Consider the following 17401-nt stretch of genomic DNA (forward strand, 5'->3'; position numbering starts at 1 on the left):
TTCTTTCACTTAACAGATGGCTATAAGTGGGAATTAACTTGAAAATTTAATTGTTTTTTATAGTCTCTGTGTCATTTAAAATTAATGTGTTTATTTTGGAGATGCTTAAAGTTAATCATTAAGATGAGGTGCTAGGCCTTTTTGGAAAAGGTGAAATGGGTAATCAGATACTGAATTAAGCTGTTTGAGTTCCTTAAATCATCTTTTATTGTCGTGATTCTCAATTTGATGAAATTTATGAACCTCTTTTAAAGAAAGCTGAATGTAGTGAACTCCCAGAATATATCAAAAACTCCAGCTGGAAAACACGGGTTCAACAAAGCTTAACTACTTAAACCTTTGTTCAGTTATCATGAAATGGTGACATTTGATCTTCCTTTGCTGATAAATTAATTTTAACACAGAAACAACAAAGGGTGCTGATATTGCATGGCATAATTTGGTTGTAAGGTATTCATCCAGATGATCCAGAATATATTTGCACTAATGTTTTTAAACCTAGCAGTGAAGTAAGACAATAAAAAATTGAATACTTAGAACCCTTAGAATGTATCTTTAGCCTCCTTTCTATAGCAATCACCACTGGAAATACTCTTGGGAGACCTTTGAAGTCACAGTGGAGATAGAGGGCTCATGACAAAAAGAAAGGGCTAAGAGATGGGCATGTAGTTGGTTTTGGAGAAAGTGGAGACTAACTACTCTACTTTTCCCTTTTAGCTCCCTTATAAAAGATGCTTCTCCCGTTCCTCTGATTGATGTTACCAACCTTCCTACTCCTCGAAAATTCCTCGATGCCTCTCAGTTTTCTACTCCTGGAAGCTCAAGTGGTAAGCTTTTAATTCTTTAGCCACTTAGCCTCTTTTCATAATACTACAGTGAGGCAAAGACCTGGGGAAGTCTGGGGAGTCAGGGGTGGGAGGTCCTGGGGTGGGTGCCTTGGAGCCTCTGATGAGCTCTTTGCCACCCTCAGAGGGAATAAGGAAATGATTGGTTGGGCCTGTTGCATTATCAGCTTTGAAAACTGGCAGCTGAATCTGGCCTGACTCCTGATTCCAGATGTAGTTACGCTTTATTTGACGAGCACGGTTTGTTTTTCTGAAGTTGAATTTGAATGCTTTTTGATGCATTGTCTCTTTTTTTTCTTCTTTTTTATAACCTCTATTGTTTCTGTTAGCTTTTACCCAGCTGCTGCACCTGTTACATTGCCTGTCTGGTTCTTGAGAGCTTCTGAGTGTGTGATCTATATCCCGTGTGCCCTCTATACTGATTCCTTGTACCTTCCCGTGGCCTCTCCACTTCCATAAGTGCTTGCATGTGGGTGTGCACACACACTCATACATATAATGCACTTCGAGGTCATAGCTGCAAACTAACCATGTTTCTTCTTGGGCTACCTACTATTCTGTTGAGTAAGACAAAGGAGGGCCATTTTAGCCTATATTTAAAGTTCTTTGAATTTAATGCAGATTTAGGGGAATTCTTCTGGGATGGCTCAGACCTGCTCCGTTGGAGGGTTCAGCTTAGCTTGGCTCAGATTGTCTCTGGGTCTCTGCAAAGAGCTGTTCAACTATTGCATTTCTGGATCGAGGCGAAGGAGATGGGGTGTTTTTGAGAGATGTCCCACAGGTGCCTTCTTGTCACAGCTAAAGTCCTCAATACGTTTTAAGGAATGAGTAATGTTGGTTATCGTAGGCTTTGCAGGTATAAATCAGTTCTTACTATTTCTATAGTCCTGTAGAGCTTGAAATAATGAAAAGGTAGAAAGGTAGAAAAATAATTTGGATTCAGTCAATACATTTTGTGTAACTAATTGAAAGTGTTTCTTTTGAGAGCCTGACTATATATTGTTGTTGCTGGAACATATTTAATTACCTTTTAAAATATCATTTAATTAAGTTTTAGGGTTATTTAGGCTTGGAATCTTGAGGTTTATTGCTTTTACTGTAGGAAAAGTGTAGAAATTACTTTATAATAGATTTTACTGTTAACCTACTTAATGATTTTTTTTTTAAACCCCAACACTTATTTTTATTATGACACTTTACAGGGTTTGTGCTCAAGCCTCTTCCTGGAGCTAAGAAGTTTTGTTTTCTTCCTCTGTCTGTTGTAGTGTTGCCGTTCTCTGAGTTTTGACACTGCTTTGAGCTGTTGTAGAATGTGGAATTATGAAACACAATATATATTTATACTTTGGATTTGGATTTTTCCCTCTACCTGGAGGAGACATTATCAGTTGTTATATTTTCTTATGTTTATAATGTGAATTATCATTGCTTAGCCTGGTTATATCCATTTAAGTAAATGTTGCCGAGTCAACGGTCATGTAACAAAAATTTTAATTGTTTATGAAGAAATGATAGGGCAGGCATTTTGCAAATGAAAAGCACTGTGTAAATATCAAGTAAGTTGAAAACATGCCAATTATGGCAAATTTAAGTAGAAACTAATTTTGCTCCATCTATTATTTTTAACAAGACAGCTCTTTGACGGGCACTTTTTCTGTGAGGTCCTGTAGTTAGCGTTTCTCACTTAGTGGAGTTCGTGGTGACACTTTGACTTCGGCGTTCTGTTCTTCATTATTGGGGACCACGCTTGAAGAGCCGGATGTTGTCTGAGTGGAGCTGGGACCGTCATGGAGACTGCTTGTACATAAGCTACAAACCTTTCTTTTCACAAAGGCTCGTTTCTTTGACTGGTTAGGACTTTTGATCTCATGATTTTTCTGTGGGTGACCAAAAGAGAAGGTGGTCGAAATATTACTGGTGGAGATGTATACTAGTAGTAGTTAAGACACGTTTAGGGCCTACTTGTATGCAAAATGGTATGTTGAGTGCTTCATGTGAATTAGCTCAGTCCTTTAACAGTCTTTCTAGGTAGGTACTGTTATAATGGCTCCATTTTACAGCTGAGAAGAACTGAGGCATTGGGGGGGTTAATAACTGGTTTAAGTTGACATAGCTGACAAGTAGTAGAGCTGTGATTTCAAGTGAGGAGCTGGATTCCGGAATACGCTCTTCTAACCAGTGCGTTTTCCTGCCAGAGAGGTAGGTATGCTCTGGGCATTAATTTTCCCTTGTTACGCCAACAAATGACCACGACCATCTTACGGTTTTGTAGCTTAGAAGCCCAGTATGGGTCTCCCTGGGCTGTGTTCCTTCTGGAGGCCCTCTGGGAGGCCCTCTTCCTCACCTTTCCCAGCTCCTAGAGGCTGCTGCTTTCCCAGACTTGTTGACCTCTTCTTCTCTCTTCCAAACCAGAGACAGTGTGTTCACCTACTTCTTGGGTCACATCTCTTTGACCTACCCTTCTGCCTCTTCTTCCCTCTTTTAAGGACTTATGTGATAGATTGATTCCACCTGGATAATTCTGGCTGCTCTCCCTAGCTCAAGGTCCTTAGCCTTAGTCACATCTACGAAGTCACCTTTGCCATGTAATACATTCACAGATTCTGGGAATTAGGGCATGGATAGCCTTTGGGAACAACTACTCTGCTTACCATACTCTGTACTGCTTGTTTTCACTTGAGTCGCCTTGAGGAGCCAATATGTAAAATTTTGACTTTCTTGAAATTATGTGTGAAGTCTTTTTTTAAATCACTGCAGTCCTAGTCTTTAGGACTATATTAATCTGGGTCACATTATTCAAGGGGGTTGTATAAATGAAGAAGATGTAAATTATGTAGAGAACTGCACAGAATGTTGCTAAGTACATATAAAAGTATGAGGCTGATGAAATACACTATAAATAAAGGGCAGGTATTTTCTTATTCTTAGTGAACAGTAAGTCCTGCGAGTCTATTTGCAAAGTGCCCTGCAAGTCAGTCCTGGAAGGAATAGTCATTTTCAGCAGGAAATTTAACATGGGATTTTAAAATTGCCTTCTCAGCTTGTGAAATAGTGGGATTGAGGGTGTGATCCACTAGAACTGACATCTTTATAGAGGAAGTTCCAGTAGGGAATCCCTGGATAGAACAGATCTCTCGTTGAGATGCTATAAATCAGGGTTGGAGGTGATTCCTAAGGACTTTCAGATTATTATTAATTAAACAAGAATTTTGATTGTTTGCAAATGAGTCCTTTTTCAAGTGTCTTATTTAGAGGCAGAGATGTGAGTCACTTATGTGAGATTTTCTAATGGTTTACATGTTATGGTTTGCAAAACATGTTGCATCGTGCAACTGATGCAGCAGTCCCCTGAGGTAGTTAGGGCAGGTACTGTTGTCATTATCATGATGATTCTTTTCATATCTATCCTTTTTCAGTCTAGTAAATACTTAAGTTATAAGTAAATACTTAAGTTATCAATATAAACTAATATGGAGTGATTTCCAGGATATATTATAAAGTGAAAATAGCCAAGTATAAGAGAGTATCTGAAGTAAAATTTCTCTTCCTGGAAGAGAGGTATAAGAAACACAGGAGGGATAAACCAGAAACTAATGAAATCGATTAACTAACCACATGGGATGGATAGAAAAACAGAAAAATGATTAGCATCCATTTAACTCTCATACATACTAATAGGGAAAAGAAATGGCCTAATAAAAACCAGGGAAACAATAGATGATTTACAAGAGACCCAAATGGTTCATATACCTGGAAATATTCTCAACACCACTAGAAACCTCAGAAATGCAAACTAAAATAACAAACTGAAAAAAAAAAAAACACAGAGCCTGTCAGATTTGTAAAAATCAAAATCCACTTGTAAGAATTAAAAGTCTAACAAAGCCAATTTTAAGGGCAAGAAACAGAGAAACAAAAGCTCATGCACAGGTCAGAGAAATCTACATTGGCACAGTCACTTTAAAAAGTTATTTGGCAGGCGCCTGGGTAGCTCAGTTGGTTGGGCGTCCAACTTCTGCTCAGGTCGTGATCTCACAGTTTGTGAATTCGATCCCCATGTCGGGCTCTGTGCTGACAGATCAGAGCCTGGAGCCTGCTTCAGATTCTGTGTCTCCCTTTCTCTCTGCCCCTTCCCTGCTCATGCTCTCTCTCTCTCTCTCTCTCTCAAAAATAAATAAACATTAAAAAAAATTAAAATAAAAAGCTATTTGGAAAATGAAGTTTAAAATGCACCAACATTCCTCTACATATATAACACACATGGCCCCCCAAGAGTTGGGCTTCCTCAGTTTTTAGGCATTATGGCGCATATGCAAAATAACTTATACAGCACAATGACTTATATAGTACAACTCGGGTAAAGGGAGGTGGCTGCACGTAGCTAAAGAGAACTTGTCTAGAGATTCTGATTGCCCCAAGACCCACCTAGTTACCCGCCCGAAGGCTGAAGGGTCCATTATCCCAGATATATCTACAACCCATTCCCAAGAGATCAGTGGTTGGAGAAATTCTGTCCTATAGAAATATGTACAAACAATCTCATTCCTGTAAGTTTTCTAATAATGACACATTGCAAACTTATAACTTGCCTATCTATAGAAGAATGGATAAATTGTGATTATATAATGAAATGCTATACAGTAGTTAAAACTAATAAACTAGGGCTATATTGTAACATAAGAAAACCCAAAAGATACAAAGTTGAGTTTAAAACCCAAGCAGTAAAATGATACATATCATATTATACAATTATAAGCAAATTAATTAAATGATACAAATTCGAATCAAGTAAACATGTAAATCAAGTTATACAATTTATTTAAGCCCTACTCAAAATAATATACTTCGTATATATAAACATGCACAATATATAACATTTATATACAAATATATGTATATGTATATAAACCACATGTATTGTTTCTATATTTACAAATCTACAACATACACATTTACGTACAAACAGTAAAAGTGTGCAAACATACAGGGCAAAGATATAGAACAATTTCAAAACAGTAGTTACCTCTAGGGTAGAAGAGAGAAGAAAAGAATTGAGAAAGAATTCATGTATTCACAGGGGCCTTCAATTACACCTGTAATTTTTCTTTAAAGAATCTGAATCAAATACAGAAAAATATTAAGATTTATTAATCTAATGGGAAGTACCTGAAGATGGTTACATTAATCTCTAATATATGATATAATACTCATGTGTAATGTATTTTAATTAACAAACCCTGTCCTTGCTTTATTTTTACATTTATAAATATCTGAACTAATAATTCTATTTTGGCCCCTTTGTATATAGTCCTCAGCTCTAGGGGCTGGCTAGAGCTACGGGTGCCTCAGTCAGTTGACCATCCTACTCCAGATTTCTGCTCAAGTCATGATCCCAGGGTCATGGGATGAAGCCCTGCATCAGGCTCCACGCTCAGTGTGGAGCCTGCTTAAGATTCTCTCTCTCCCTCCGCCTCCTCTCCCATTTTCTCTCTCTCTCCCTAAAATAAAATAAAAATAAAATAAAATAAAAATATAGTCCTCAGTTCCATTTATGATTAATCATAGAAATCAACCAAGATATTTAATAGCAAATGAAGGATTCTTTAGGAACAACTCATTTAAAATGCCTAGGGAGGCCCCAACCTTAGGACAGAAGTAACTCAAAAAGTGTCCTATTGTTTTGGAGAACCTTCATTATTCTAGATAAGTGAGTTGCAGGAAGAAAAATTTCATCTCCTTTTTTTTTTCTTATTAAAATTTTTTTTTTCAACGTTTATTTATTTTTGGGACAGAGAGAGACAGAGCATGAACGGGGGAGGGGCAGAGAGAGAGAAGGAGACACAGAGTCGGAAACAGGCTCCAGGCTCTGAGCCGTCAGCCCAGAGCCCGACGCGGAGCTCGAACTCCTGGACCGCGAGATCGTGACCTGGCTGAAGTCGGACGCTTAACCGACTGCGCCACCCAGGCGCCCCAAGTTTCATCTCCTTTTATGTTAGGATTCATAGCTCCCACTCCATGTAGAGAGAATTTAAATATCAAATCCTAAATTTTTAAGAAAAATATCAAGTCCCAGAACAAGACTTTACGGAATAGAATGCGCGTAAGAAAACAGCAGCGAAAGAAAAAAAATGATTTAATTTGTGCTCTCTTTGGGTTTTATTGCTTAACCTATGCTGGTACCAAAAAGAAAGAAAGTAAGAAGTCCAGTTTCATTACGGTTATATTCACAGCAATCCCAGCAGGAGCATGCATAAAATGAATAAAGAAGCCACAAATGAAATGCCTGTGTACCCCGGGAGTAATTGCTCAGTCAAAACGTTCCAAAGGCAGTTTGCCAAATGAAAGGACATACTGAGAATCCAAAAGCTTAAACCAACATTTTACTACAATTATTGGCTTTTCTCCACATTTCTCCCATCCTTTTACCTAAGTTATAGTTGAATTACTACATCTAAATTAGACATTAGTTTCCTGTACATTACAAAATACTGTGACTGATGAGAAATAGGAGAAAGGCTTGCAAAATACATCTCTTACTTCTTTAGAGTGGGAACAGCAAGGGGCTAGCTTCCAATAATTACCATCTGGTGAACCTGGACCAATCACTCAACCTCTGTGGATGGAATAGGTTTATAAAATGAGTTTTGAAAAATAATACCTGATGGGGGCACCTGGGTGACTCAGTCAACTGGGCGTCTGACTTTGGCTCAGATCATGATCTCACGGCTTGTGGGTTTGAGCCCCACATCGGGCTCTGTGCAGACAGTTCGGAGCCTGGAGCCTGCTTCCGATTCTGTGTCTCCCTTTCTCTGGCCCTCCCCCGCTCACACTCTGTCTCAGTCTCTCTCTCTAAAATAAATAAACAACAACAAAAAAAGATACAGTTTTGAAGCTATTCGACAGTCTTTTCTCTCAAAAATGAATAAACACTAAAAAAAATAAAATAACTCATTAACTAGAGTGTATAAGGAATTTTTCATATATTTACTGCAAACTGTTCATGTGGTTTGCCTATTTTTTTTATAATTTTACATTTGCATATTTTTGCTAATTAGCTTGTTTTATTGGTTCATAGGGGTTCTTTATATATTCTGGATACTTAGCCTCCGTTGGACAAATGCCAATCTTTCCATGTATAAGGACTCTGGTAAAATGCCCATCATGTGCAGAGGCCTTTAAGATGTCATTTCTTTTCTTCACTAACATACAGGAAAGCTAAATGGACACTAACCATTTTTCTCTCAGTGGGTTTCTTGCTTCTGCCAATCTGTGCCTTGATTTTACATTTTGCAATTAATATTTTTTAATTAATGATGTATACACATACACAGTTCTATGCTTTTATTTTGGTATTTCCAAATACCAAAGTTCTATGCTTTTATTTTGGTATTTCTGGTATTCTCCAGAAGAGTTGTACTAGTTCACATTGTACCACGAGTGTGTGAGAGTGCTCGTTTCCCTCACAGCCTCACCAAATAATGAGTTATTAGACTTTAAAAAAAAGAAAAAAAAATTTTTTTAATGTTTATTTACTTTTGGGAGAGAGAGAGAGCGAGCGAGAGAGAGAGCGTGAGCAGGGGAGGGGCAGAGAGAGAGGAAGACACAGAATCCAAAGCAGGCTCCAGGCCCTGAGCTGTCAGCATGGAGCCCAATGTGGGGCTTGAACTCACGAACTGTGAGATCATGACCTGAGCCAAAGTTGGATGCTTAACCATCTGAGCCACCCAGGCACCCCTGTGTTGTTAGAGTTTTTCAGTTTTGCTCATTTGATAGGTGAAAATGGTGTCACAGTGGTGTTTAATTTGCATTTCTCTGGGGTGCCTGGGTGGCTCAGTCAGTTAAGCATTGATTTGACTCTTGATTTTGGCTCAGGTCATGATCTCATGGTTCATGAGTTTGAGCTCCGCATTGGGCTCTGCGCTGGCAGTGTGGAGCCTGCTTGGGATTTTCCCTCTCTCCCCTTTCCCTGCTTGTGCACGTGTTCTCTCCCTCTCAAAATAATAAAGCTTAAAAATATTTAAAAAGTTTGCATTTCTACAATTAGGAGTCAGTTCAGACAATTTTCCTTAATGTTTAAAGTCCATTTTAACTTTTGTGAATTGTTATTATGTCTTTTATCCACTTTGTTCTATTTTATCTTTAAGTCTGTTACTGTGCAAGACTTCCTATTATTGAACCAATTTTTCATTACCTAGAAAAAATGCCTCTTGATCATGGTGTGTGTTATTTTCTCAATGTGGTGGTGAATTCTATTTGTGAATACGTTAGTTAGAATTTTTGCATCAATGTTTATAAGTGATACCACCACCATATTGGAGTTTGGTTTCAGTGGAATAATTTGCTTCCTAGAAGGAGTTAGGAAGCTTTTCTTTACTCTCCATGCTCTAGAACAATTTCTGGAACATTGGAGTTCTCTGGTGTTTGAAGGTTTAGGGAATTTTCCTGTGAAAACATTTGGATCTGATACATTTTTCATGTTTGTGCTTTTTATTTTCTCTGTTTTTTCCTGTGTAAATTGCTCTCCTTAAGTACTCTGTCTCTTTTGGGATCAATTTTAATCTGTATTTTTCTAGGAAATTATTGATTTCATTTAGTTTTTCAAATTTATTTATGCACAGGTCTCTAAAGTATTTTCTTATGGTTTTGAAATTTTCTTTTTTCCTTTTGTTTATTTTATTTGCACTAGCCCCCTTTTCTTGATCAAAGTAGCTGGTGGTTTGTCTATTGTGTTAGGGTGGTTTTTTTTTTTTTAATTTTCGAGAAATCAGTGTTTTGATTATTGGGTAGGTCTATTTTTCTTTTCTCTACTTCATTATTTTCTGCTTTTATCTTTATTTCCTTTTTTGTGCTCTCTTTTGGCTTATATTTTCTTCTGATCTAGACATTGAAATCTTGTATTTTAATTTTTACTGATAAATGTGTTCAATGACAGGAATTTTTCTCAACACTTTAAATTTGTCCCATAGACATTGGTATTTAATGTTTCCATTATCATGGGCATTGAAGAGGGCATCTTTTGGGATGAGCACTGGCTGTTGTATGGAAACCAATTTGACAATAAATTTCATATACTTAAAAAAATGATCTCATTTCAATTTGTATTTGGCTGGAAACAATGTTTTTAGTAGAAGGATTTTACATTCATAAATAAAAGGGTCTTTTGTGTGTGTTTTATTTCTAGTAATACTTTCTACCTTTATTGCATTGAATTCAGAGAATATTGTTGGTAATATTTTTACTTCAGGGAACTTTCATTTTCTTTGTGACTTTTTATATGATCAGTGTTTATGAGTGTCCCATGGATACTTGAGTGAAAGATGCATTCTTTATTACCAGGTGGATGGTTTGATATATATTCATAGGATCCACCTTATTTAATTATGTTGTTTAGGTCTTCTATCTCATTTTTTTTTTTTTTTTGTGATGTATTCAAGTTTTCTCTTGGATTTTTCCTCTGTCTCAGCATCACTTGGAGCTTTTGTTTTAAAATGGTGGCTGCTGTTTAATTTGGTATATAAATATTCATAAATGTTATAGCCTTATTGTGAATTGTGGCATGTGGTATTTATTAGAGGGCATGTGCCTTTTGTCATTATGGTTAATGCCTTTTGACTGGCATACCTTTGTTCATTTTTTATTTCTAGCTGTTCTAAATTTCTAGTTTTGGGATCAACAATATTGTTGAGCTTTGCTTTCTGATTCAGATTGAAAAACCCTTTTCTTATAATAGGGGAGCTGAATCTATTAATATATGTTGATAAGACTAATATGTTTTGTCTCAACTCTATCGTAGTATTTTATAAATATGTATATTTGCTATATTTCTTTATCTCTGGGATATTAATTCTTTGCTCTTTAAACAAATTTTTTTTTTTGGCTTAGGAGGTGATTTTTTCCCCCCAGTGATGGTCTATTTAATGTATTTAAAAACTTGGATAAAATGCTCTTAGTCCCTTTTTAATGCTTTAATCTTTCTCTCTCATTTCTGTTTTTGTCGGTATCCTTTAATCCCCATCTTTTAAGTAGCAACATGACTTTATTTTCCTTTCTTTTCTGCCAATTGTTAATTGTGTTATTTTTACTTTTTCACAACATACCCATCTTAGTTGTCTTCCATTCACACTGGCCAGTTTTGCTTTTGTCATAAATCTGTACTTAAATATTTTAAATGCTTACCATCAATCTTTTTTGTTGAAGTTTTCCCACTTATCTCTTGGTTGCATAAAGCTTATCAAAAGATTCCTTAAGGCTAACTACTTTTCCCCCCTTTTTTGTTTTCTTTTCATTGGTACTTAAAGGACAGCTTAGATGGGCATAAATGCCTTAGTTTACAATTTTACTTACTGACTTTTTGCCCTTGTAAGCTGTGATCCTGTAGACCTTGAGGATTTTTAACGTAGGAACTTAATAGTTTTAGTAGGATATGCCCTGGAGGTTTTTTTTTTTTTTTTCTTTTTTTGGGGGGTGGGGTGGTTAATTTTTCCGGATACCCAGTAGGCTCTTTTATTTTGCAGATTCAAGATTTTTTTTTTTTTTTTTGCTTTATAATTTCAAGTATTCTATTGTTTGTTTTTTTCTAATGTGTACTTTTTTTCTTTGCCTGTCTTCCATTTCTACTGCTTTCTCTTTGGTCTCTTTATTGCTGTCTTTATATCCCTTTTATTCCCTATTTTGGTTCCTGAATTTCCACAATGCCCTTTATAAAATATTCATTTGAGTCTGTTTCCCTTGGGTATTTTATAATTTATTCTTCCTATCTGAAATAATTGTCTTTTTTTTCCATATTTCTTCTGAGTTTAGTCTGTTTTCTTTCCATACCTTTCTTTTATTTGTCCATGTCTATTCCTAGTTTTAGAATTTTTGACTCAAAGTGACTTTTCTTATCCCCAGATTCTTGTTTGAGTATATTACTTCCATCTGGAGTGTTGTCATCTAGTTTTCTTGTGCTTCATGATAGTTTTATTGTAGGAAAATTTATTGAATTTTCCTGTTAATGTGTGTTGGATTTTCTGATCGCCCTCCCCCCATATACCTTTATATGAATCTGTTCATTTTTTATGTTTTTTTTTTTTTTTAAATGGGTATGGGGTGTTTTATAGAATTCCTAGCTCATTGGCTCCCTCTTCTGTCAGCATAGCAAAATCCAAATACTTGAGTGTATTATTTGTTTTGATGGTAGGAGAAGATTGTTCTCAGAATTTCGACTCTCTTGTGGGGTCCTGAATGTTCTCTTTATGCTTCTTTCTCCCTTCACTGTCCAGTAGTCACAGGGCATTTCTCTCTTCCTTTTATTTCTCCCATAGAAGCTATAGGTCTCAAATACTCTTGCAAATTGTCTGTTTTTAAACTCTCTCTCTCCTGTAGTCCATGTTCTCATCTACTTGGATACTTTTTGGGTATTTTCAAACTTAGGGTGGGCATTGTCTCTTTTAGTGATAGTTTTAGGTCAATCTTAGGATCATCAGTAAGTCCCTTGTCTCTTCATCATGGTTCTTCACCTGCCTGCTTTTGCTTGCTTGCGACAAAGCCTTGTGGCAGAGCAGGGGTGGGGCAAAAGTTTGAGAGATTGCTTGCTGGGATTAGGTGTTTCTTATTACAGTTGTGAATTTTGGGCAATTTCTATCTTCCAGGTTATCCTGAGAGTATTATTTGCACAAATTTTATTTGTTCTTCTAGTTGTTCTTTGTTGTTTTGGAGGAAATAAGGAGAAATGGGGACGTAAACAACTACCATTGTCTCCAGCAATCCAGGAGTTGCTAAAGCTGGAAATTTTAAAAGTACATTTTTTTTTTTTTTTACTTCCTTAGGGGATTGTTTTTGTGTTTTGATATCACATTATCTCATTTAATAGACACAGCGGTGTCGATGTTATCTCCATTTTACAGATGGAAAATTGGGGTCCCGCAAGATTTAATGACTTGAGAGAGATTTACACAGAACATGGTAAAGTTGGTAATCAAATCTAAAATTCTATGATGCCCAGTTCTTGCCCTTTTTACTATATCATGCTATCTCTTTGGACAATTGAACTTATAAAGCCTTAGATATTATTGAATATTAATATAAAGTATGAATTTGTTCATCTCCTCCTTGTCTCTTCTCCTGTATCCCTGTTATATTTTTAGTAGCCACTTTTCCACTGGTGGCTACTCCTTGACTTTCAAAGATGCATCCTCCTTGCTCTAAAAAGAGATAATGTACATTCAGTGCTGTCCCAAGGGAAACTGAACAGGTGTCGGTTTTGTTGGTTTTTATCCTAATAATCCTCCCTCCACTCTACCTTCCCCTTCAAACGTACCATCATTTCCCCCTTAGCCTACTTTCAGTTGTGGAGGGACCAATGTTCATTCATTGTGCTTTCCAACCTCACTGCAGTGTGGGGTTCATCTCCACCTGTGAATTGAAACTATTCCTACACTGCGGCCGTAAAAACCCCTAGCTCTCTGTCAATGACAGCCCAAGTAGCAGTTGGCAATATTTTTTGTCAGTCTCCTTTCTGGAGTGGGGTGTTATGCTGTCTGTAGCTTCCTTCGGAATAATTTAATCTGCACCTTAGGGGTGCTTAGTTAACATTTTTGAAGTACCTTAATCAGGAATCCACACTTCAGAGATAGTTAGTTAACATTTGAAAGACCCTAATCAAGATTCTATACTCCAGAGGTGACCAGTGCATCGTATACTGCACTCTCGATCTGTACCAGTGGGTGCGTTAAATAAAAGATGTTAGAAGTAATTTTTTATTGGTGAAACAAATGGTATTTAAGGTACAGGGTTGACCAAGTATCTCCACTGGGACATGAATGGAAGATAAGGATTTGATGAGGCCAAAAGCATACCCAGGTCTAGAGCTGGATTTGGTCCTGTTCCTGCATTCTTAATGGAGGATTTTGTCAGCTCATATGGCCAGTGGTGCGTGTTAAGTCTCTGTAACACCCTGGGCTAAAACCTGCCTGCCTCTGCCTGCTTGTCCACACACAGGTCACTGGATACATACTTTGGCTCTACTCCTCGCTTCCATTTCTTGTCCACAGAGGTGTTACTCTCAATTTTCAACCAGACTATTTTTTTAATTTCTTAATTTATACTTTATGTATACCTGTGTTTTGAGATTGGATATCTCAAGTACGACTTAACAGTGCCATTTTGACCAGAAGCACAGAATTATTTTTAGTTGGTAACTTTCTTATTTCTACCTGAGAGTATTGTTACTCTTCTGAGGCCAGATTCCCATCTCTGGAGGCAGCATTTTGGATGTGTAATTCTCTTGATACTTTATTAGTCAAATTAGGCTTGGTAGTTTTTTTGAAGTCCCCTTTTTATATTGAATTCCGTTCAACAGTGACACAGTTCTCCTGTTATATAATGTTCTTATATGCAACAGGTAAATGAAGTTATGTATGTAGGCCAAAATCATATATATCAAATTTACATACTTTAGGTACCGTGCATAGTATGAAGAATGACATCTACCAGGAGTTTCTGTGGTAAACACTACCGCTATTTTACAACTCAGTCAACATGTATAAATGTTAAGTCAAATAATAAAGCTTATTCAATACAAAGTTAAAGTGTATTACCAGGTTTCTTGTGCAAATTTGATAACATTTGTATATAGCCGTGGCATGTGTTACTGATATTTTCCTACCAAACATACTGAGAAAAGAAAGCAGTTATATACTGGTCTACATTGCTTCCTGTACTCACTGGGAAACAAAAGGTGGTTTTCTTTTATAGAACACTTACGAGCTTAAATGGATTATTCACTTTATCTGTTATTTTTTTAAATGGGCTATCTATAATCTAGGTGCACATAATTAGCTATGGGCCATGTAACTGGAGATGTAGAGATTTAGACTAAGTTGATAGAATCATGGAATTGTGGAGCTTGAAAGGACTTGAGATATCATTTAGTTAATCGTTCCATGAGTCCCAGCGTGTCTTACTTAAACCTTCCATGAATCCCTGCTTAGCCTCAAACCACAGACACGGTTTCTATGCACTTAGGCATGCATATCTACACATCCATATCTCTTTCCTTCCTTCCCCATCTATGCGTGTAATAGAGACCAATTGGGACCAGTAGGATTTTGGTAGAAATAATGGGTTAAAGGATGTGAAAGTCTTAATATTTAACTCTGTCCTGCCAGTAAGGGTCTTTAAAACCGGGTTCAAGAAATCCTCACTTGGTAAGTATCCTCAGAGCAAAAAATCAAAGTAAGTAAGTAAGTAGGTAAGAGAGTCAAGTGTTTCTAATTATAAAGTGTTCTTAAACCTACATGGTGAGTACGTATTCTATCACTGTAGATACAAGGGAATGGTTTGGTAGCGTTTGGTAGTTTAGAAATATGTACATTTTGTTCTAATTGTGGTGTGAGGCCCTTGCTGAATTTCAGCTACTTTATTTTTGTACAAGCCTTTTTCCACAAAGCACCAATAATTCTCTCTGACCTCACAGGGCTTTTGTGATTATTGGACTAGTCTTCACGGTTGATTATATTATCCTTTTAAATTGCCTTTTAATTTTCAGCTGATGTAAGTGAAATAGATCATATAAATTAATTAATATTGGATCCATTCAGTGTTTATGCTCTAGGAGATTTCAGGAGACAAACAGAAAGGTGAGGTTCTACACAAATGTGTCATTTGGGGCTGTGGCATTTTATTATTCAGACCTTGCTTATTTGTTATTTTTTAGTAGGCCATCTATCATATTAGCGCACATATAAGTAGCTATCTGCCACATAATCTAGGGGCTTATTGATTTAAACTACATTTATCTCCTTGCCAATCGCTTTTGCCGCAGGTGGTTGCCACATTCAGATGGCCCTTTGCTTGTGTCTTTTGTGACTCATAGGTGCACTTTTGTGAAGATCATTTTCTCCCAGCTAAATTTCTATTACTTTTGTCCCCTCGCCTGAAGCCCCGCTTTTAGTTGTGTTTCATTTTCCCTCTCTAACATGCTGAATTTAGATGGCTCCTTGGCTGCTAAGTATTTCTCTCTTCTTGCTGCTGGGATTGGTTTTGCAGGATGGAGTGATTCTGTGGCCTGAGGTGTCTAGTTCTTAATGTATAAAGCAAAACCAGTAACTAAAATGTCTATTCTTGGGATGTCACATTTGCAAATATCAATGCCTCCCCCCCCTTTGTTGTTGTTGTTGTTTTTGATTTGCCATTAGAATTGTCATCTTCAGAGGTTTAAGCCACTTTGGTTCTACTCCTGCTTTAACTAGTATTAAAATTATTTAAATTAAATACCGTATCATCAGATGTCCTCTATGTTGCAGAGAAAATCATAGGAATTTGGCCTTTCCTTATGTGGTTCTCTTTTTCCACATGGTTTCAGCATCATGGATAAATATTGAGAGGATGTCTTCAGTGAAGAGCAAGCTTGTTCAAGTAATTATATCATGCACATCATTAAATGCTTCTGGTTCATGTTTAAGTGCATTTTATGAGTTGGGAACAAAAAGAAAAAGGATTGAGGAGAAGAGACTGCATTCATCTGAAGCAGGGATTTTTGGGGACTTTGGGCAGTGGGTACAAGGATTTACTCCGTAGGCTGGGATATTTTTATTCGTCCCCAATAAATAGATTCCAGTATATTCCAGCGGTGCTGAACAACTTGGAGTGAGACCCGTAGTGTAGTTGAGGTTGAATCTACTGGAGAAGAATGTATGCATTCTTTCAGGATATCCCATGTTTTAAAAACCTGCCACTCGTTTTGAAGAATAAAGGAGAGGGAAGGATGGGGAAAACTTTCACTATTGGGGTCCAGCTTCAGGCTTGCACTCACTTTTGCTTTATTCTCTCTTAACCCAACCATTTTTAATAGGAGAGAATTATTTTTGGGCGAGAGGTTTTTTAACCTGTGGTTCTTTGGTAGTTGTGAACCCCCTGGCATCCTGTGAGAAGTTTCGTGTGTATCTGTGTTAGTTTGAAGGGAGGGCCTGTGGTTATCAGTGGCTAACAGAGGTCTCAGAGCCTCATCCCTTGTTCCTGCCAGCTCCTCCCTGGGGGTAAGAAGCACTGCGCTGGGCTGTCCTCTTCCAATCCCAAACCACGTGGTTTCCATGAAAGCTGTCCTCTGCTGATCTACAGAGACTTTGGATGTAGACTTCTGAAAACTAGCACGGATTAGCAAGAACTGTTTACAGCAGAGAGTGTTATGGTAGACCCATGTTTAAAGAAAAATAGAAGGTGGTTCTTTTGTATTTATGAAAACTCCTTACTTAGTACTCTTCTCCTCAGAGTCTTGTGTCACTGATACGTATTGTTCTTCCTTTATTTTTCTTCATCTTATTTAACTTCTTTACCTTTCTACATTAACTTGTAATCTCTTCTTATCAAGTTACTTATCTTTTCTAACTATTAAGTGAGAGCTCTGAGACTATGGTCTGCTTCTTTAGAATTCTCCTGCAGCACCGAGCATGGTGTTTTATTATTTAATTAATTTATTAAATTTTTCTTTTTTTAACATTTATTTATTTATTTTTTTTTAAATTTTTTTTTTTTCAACGTTTATTTATTTTTGGGACAGAGAGAGAGCATGAATGGGG

The 17401-nt window shown here is 36.9% G+C and overlaps 1 protein-coding gene across 1 annotated transcript in view; it reads left to right on the forward strand.

Moving 5' to 3' along the window:
- The window catches only part of EXOC4 (exocyst complex component 4), a 754752-nt gene that overhangs the window by 63452 nt on the left and 673899 nt on the right, over positions 1-17401 (forward strand). The window contains exon 5 of the mRNA XM_043589551.1: positions 718-827. Within this exon, the coding sequence (XP_043445486.1) occupies positions 718-827 (110 nt within the window). The remainder of the gene's footprint in view (positions 1-717; positions 828-17401) is intronic.

This window comes from Prionailurus bengalensis, chromosome A2 (assembly GCF_016509475.1).
Source record: "Prionailurus bengalensis isolate Pbe53 chromosome A2, Fcat_Pben_1.1_paternal_pri, whole genome shotgun sequence".
NCBI classification, from domain to species: domain Eukaryota; kingdom Metazoa; phylum Chordata; class Mammalia; order Carnivora; family Felidae; genus Prionailurus; species Prionailurus bengalensis.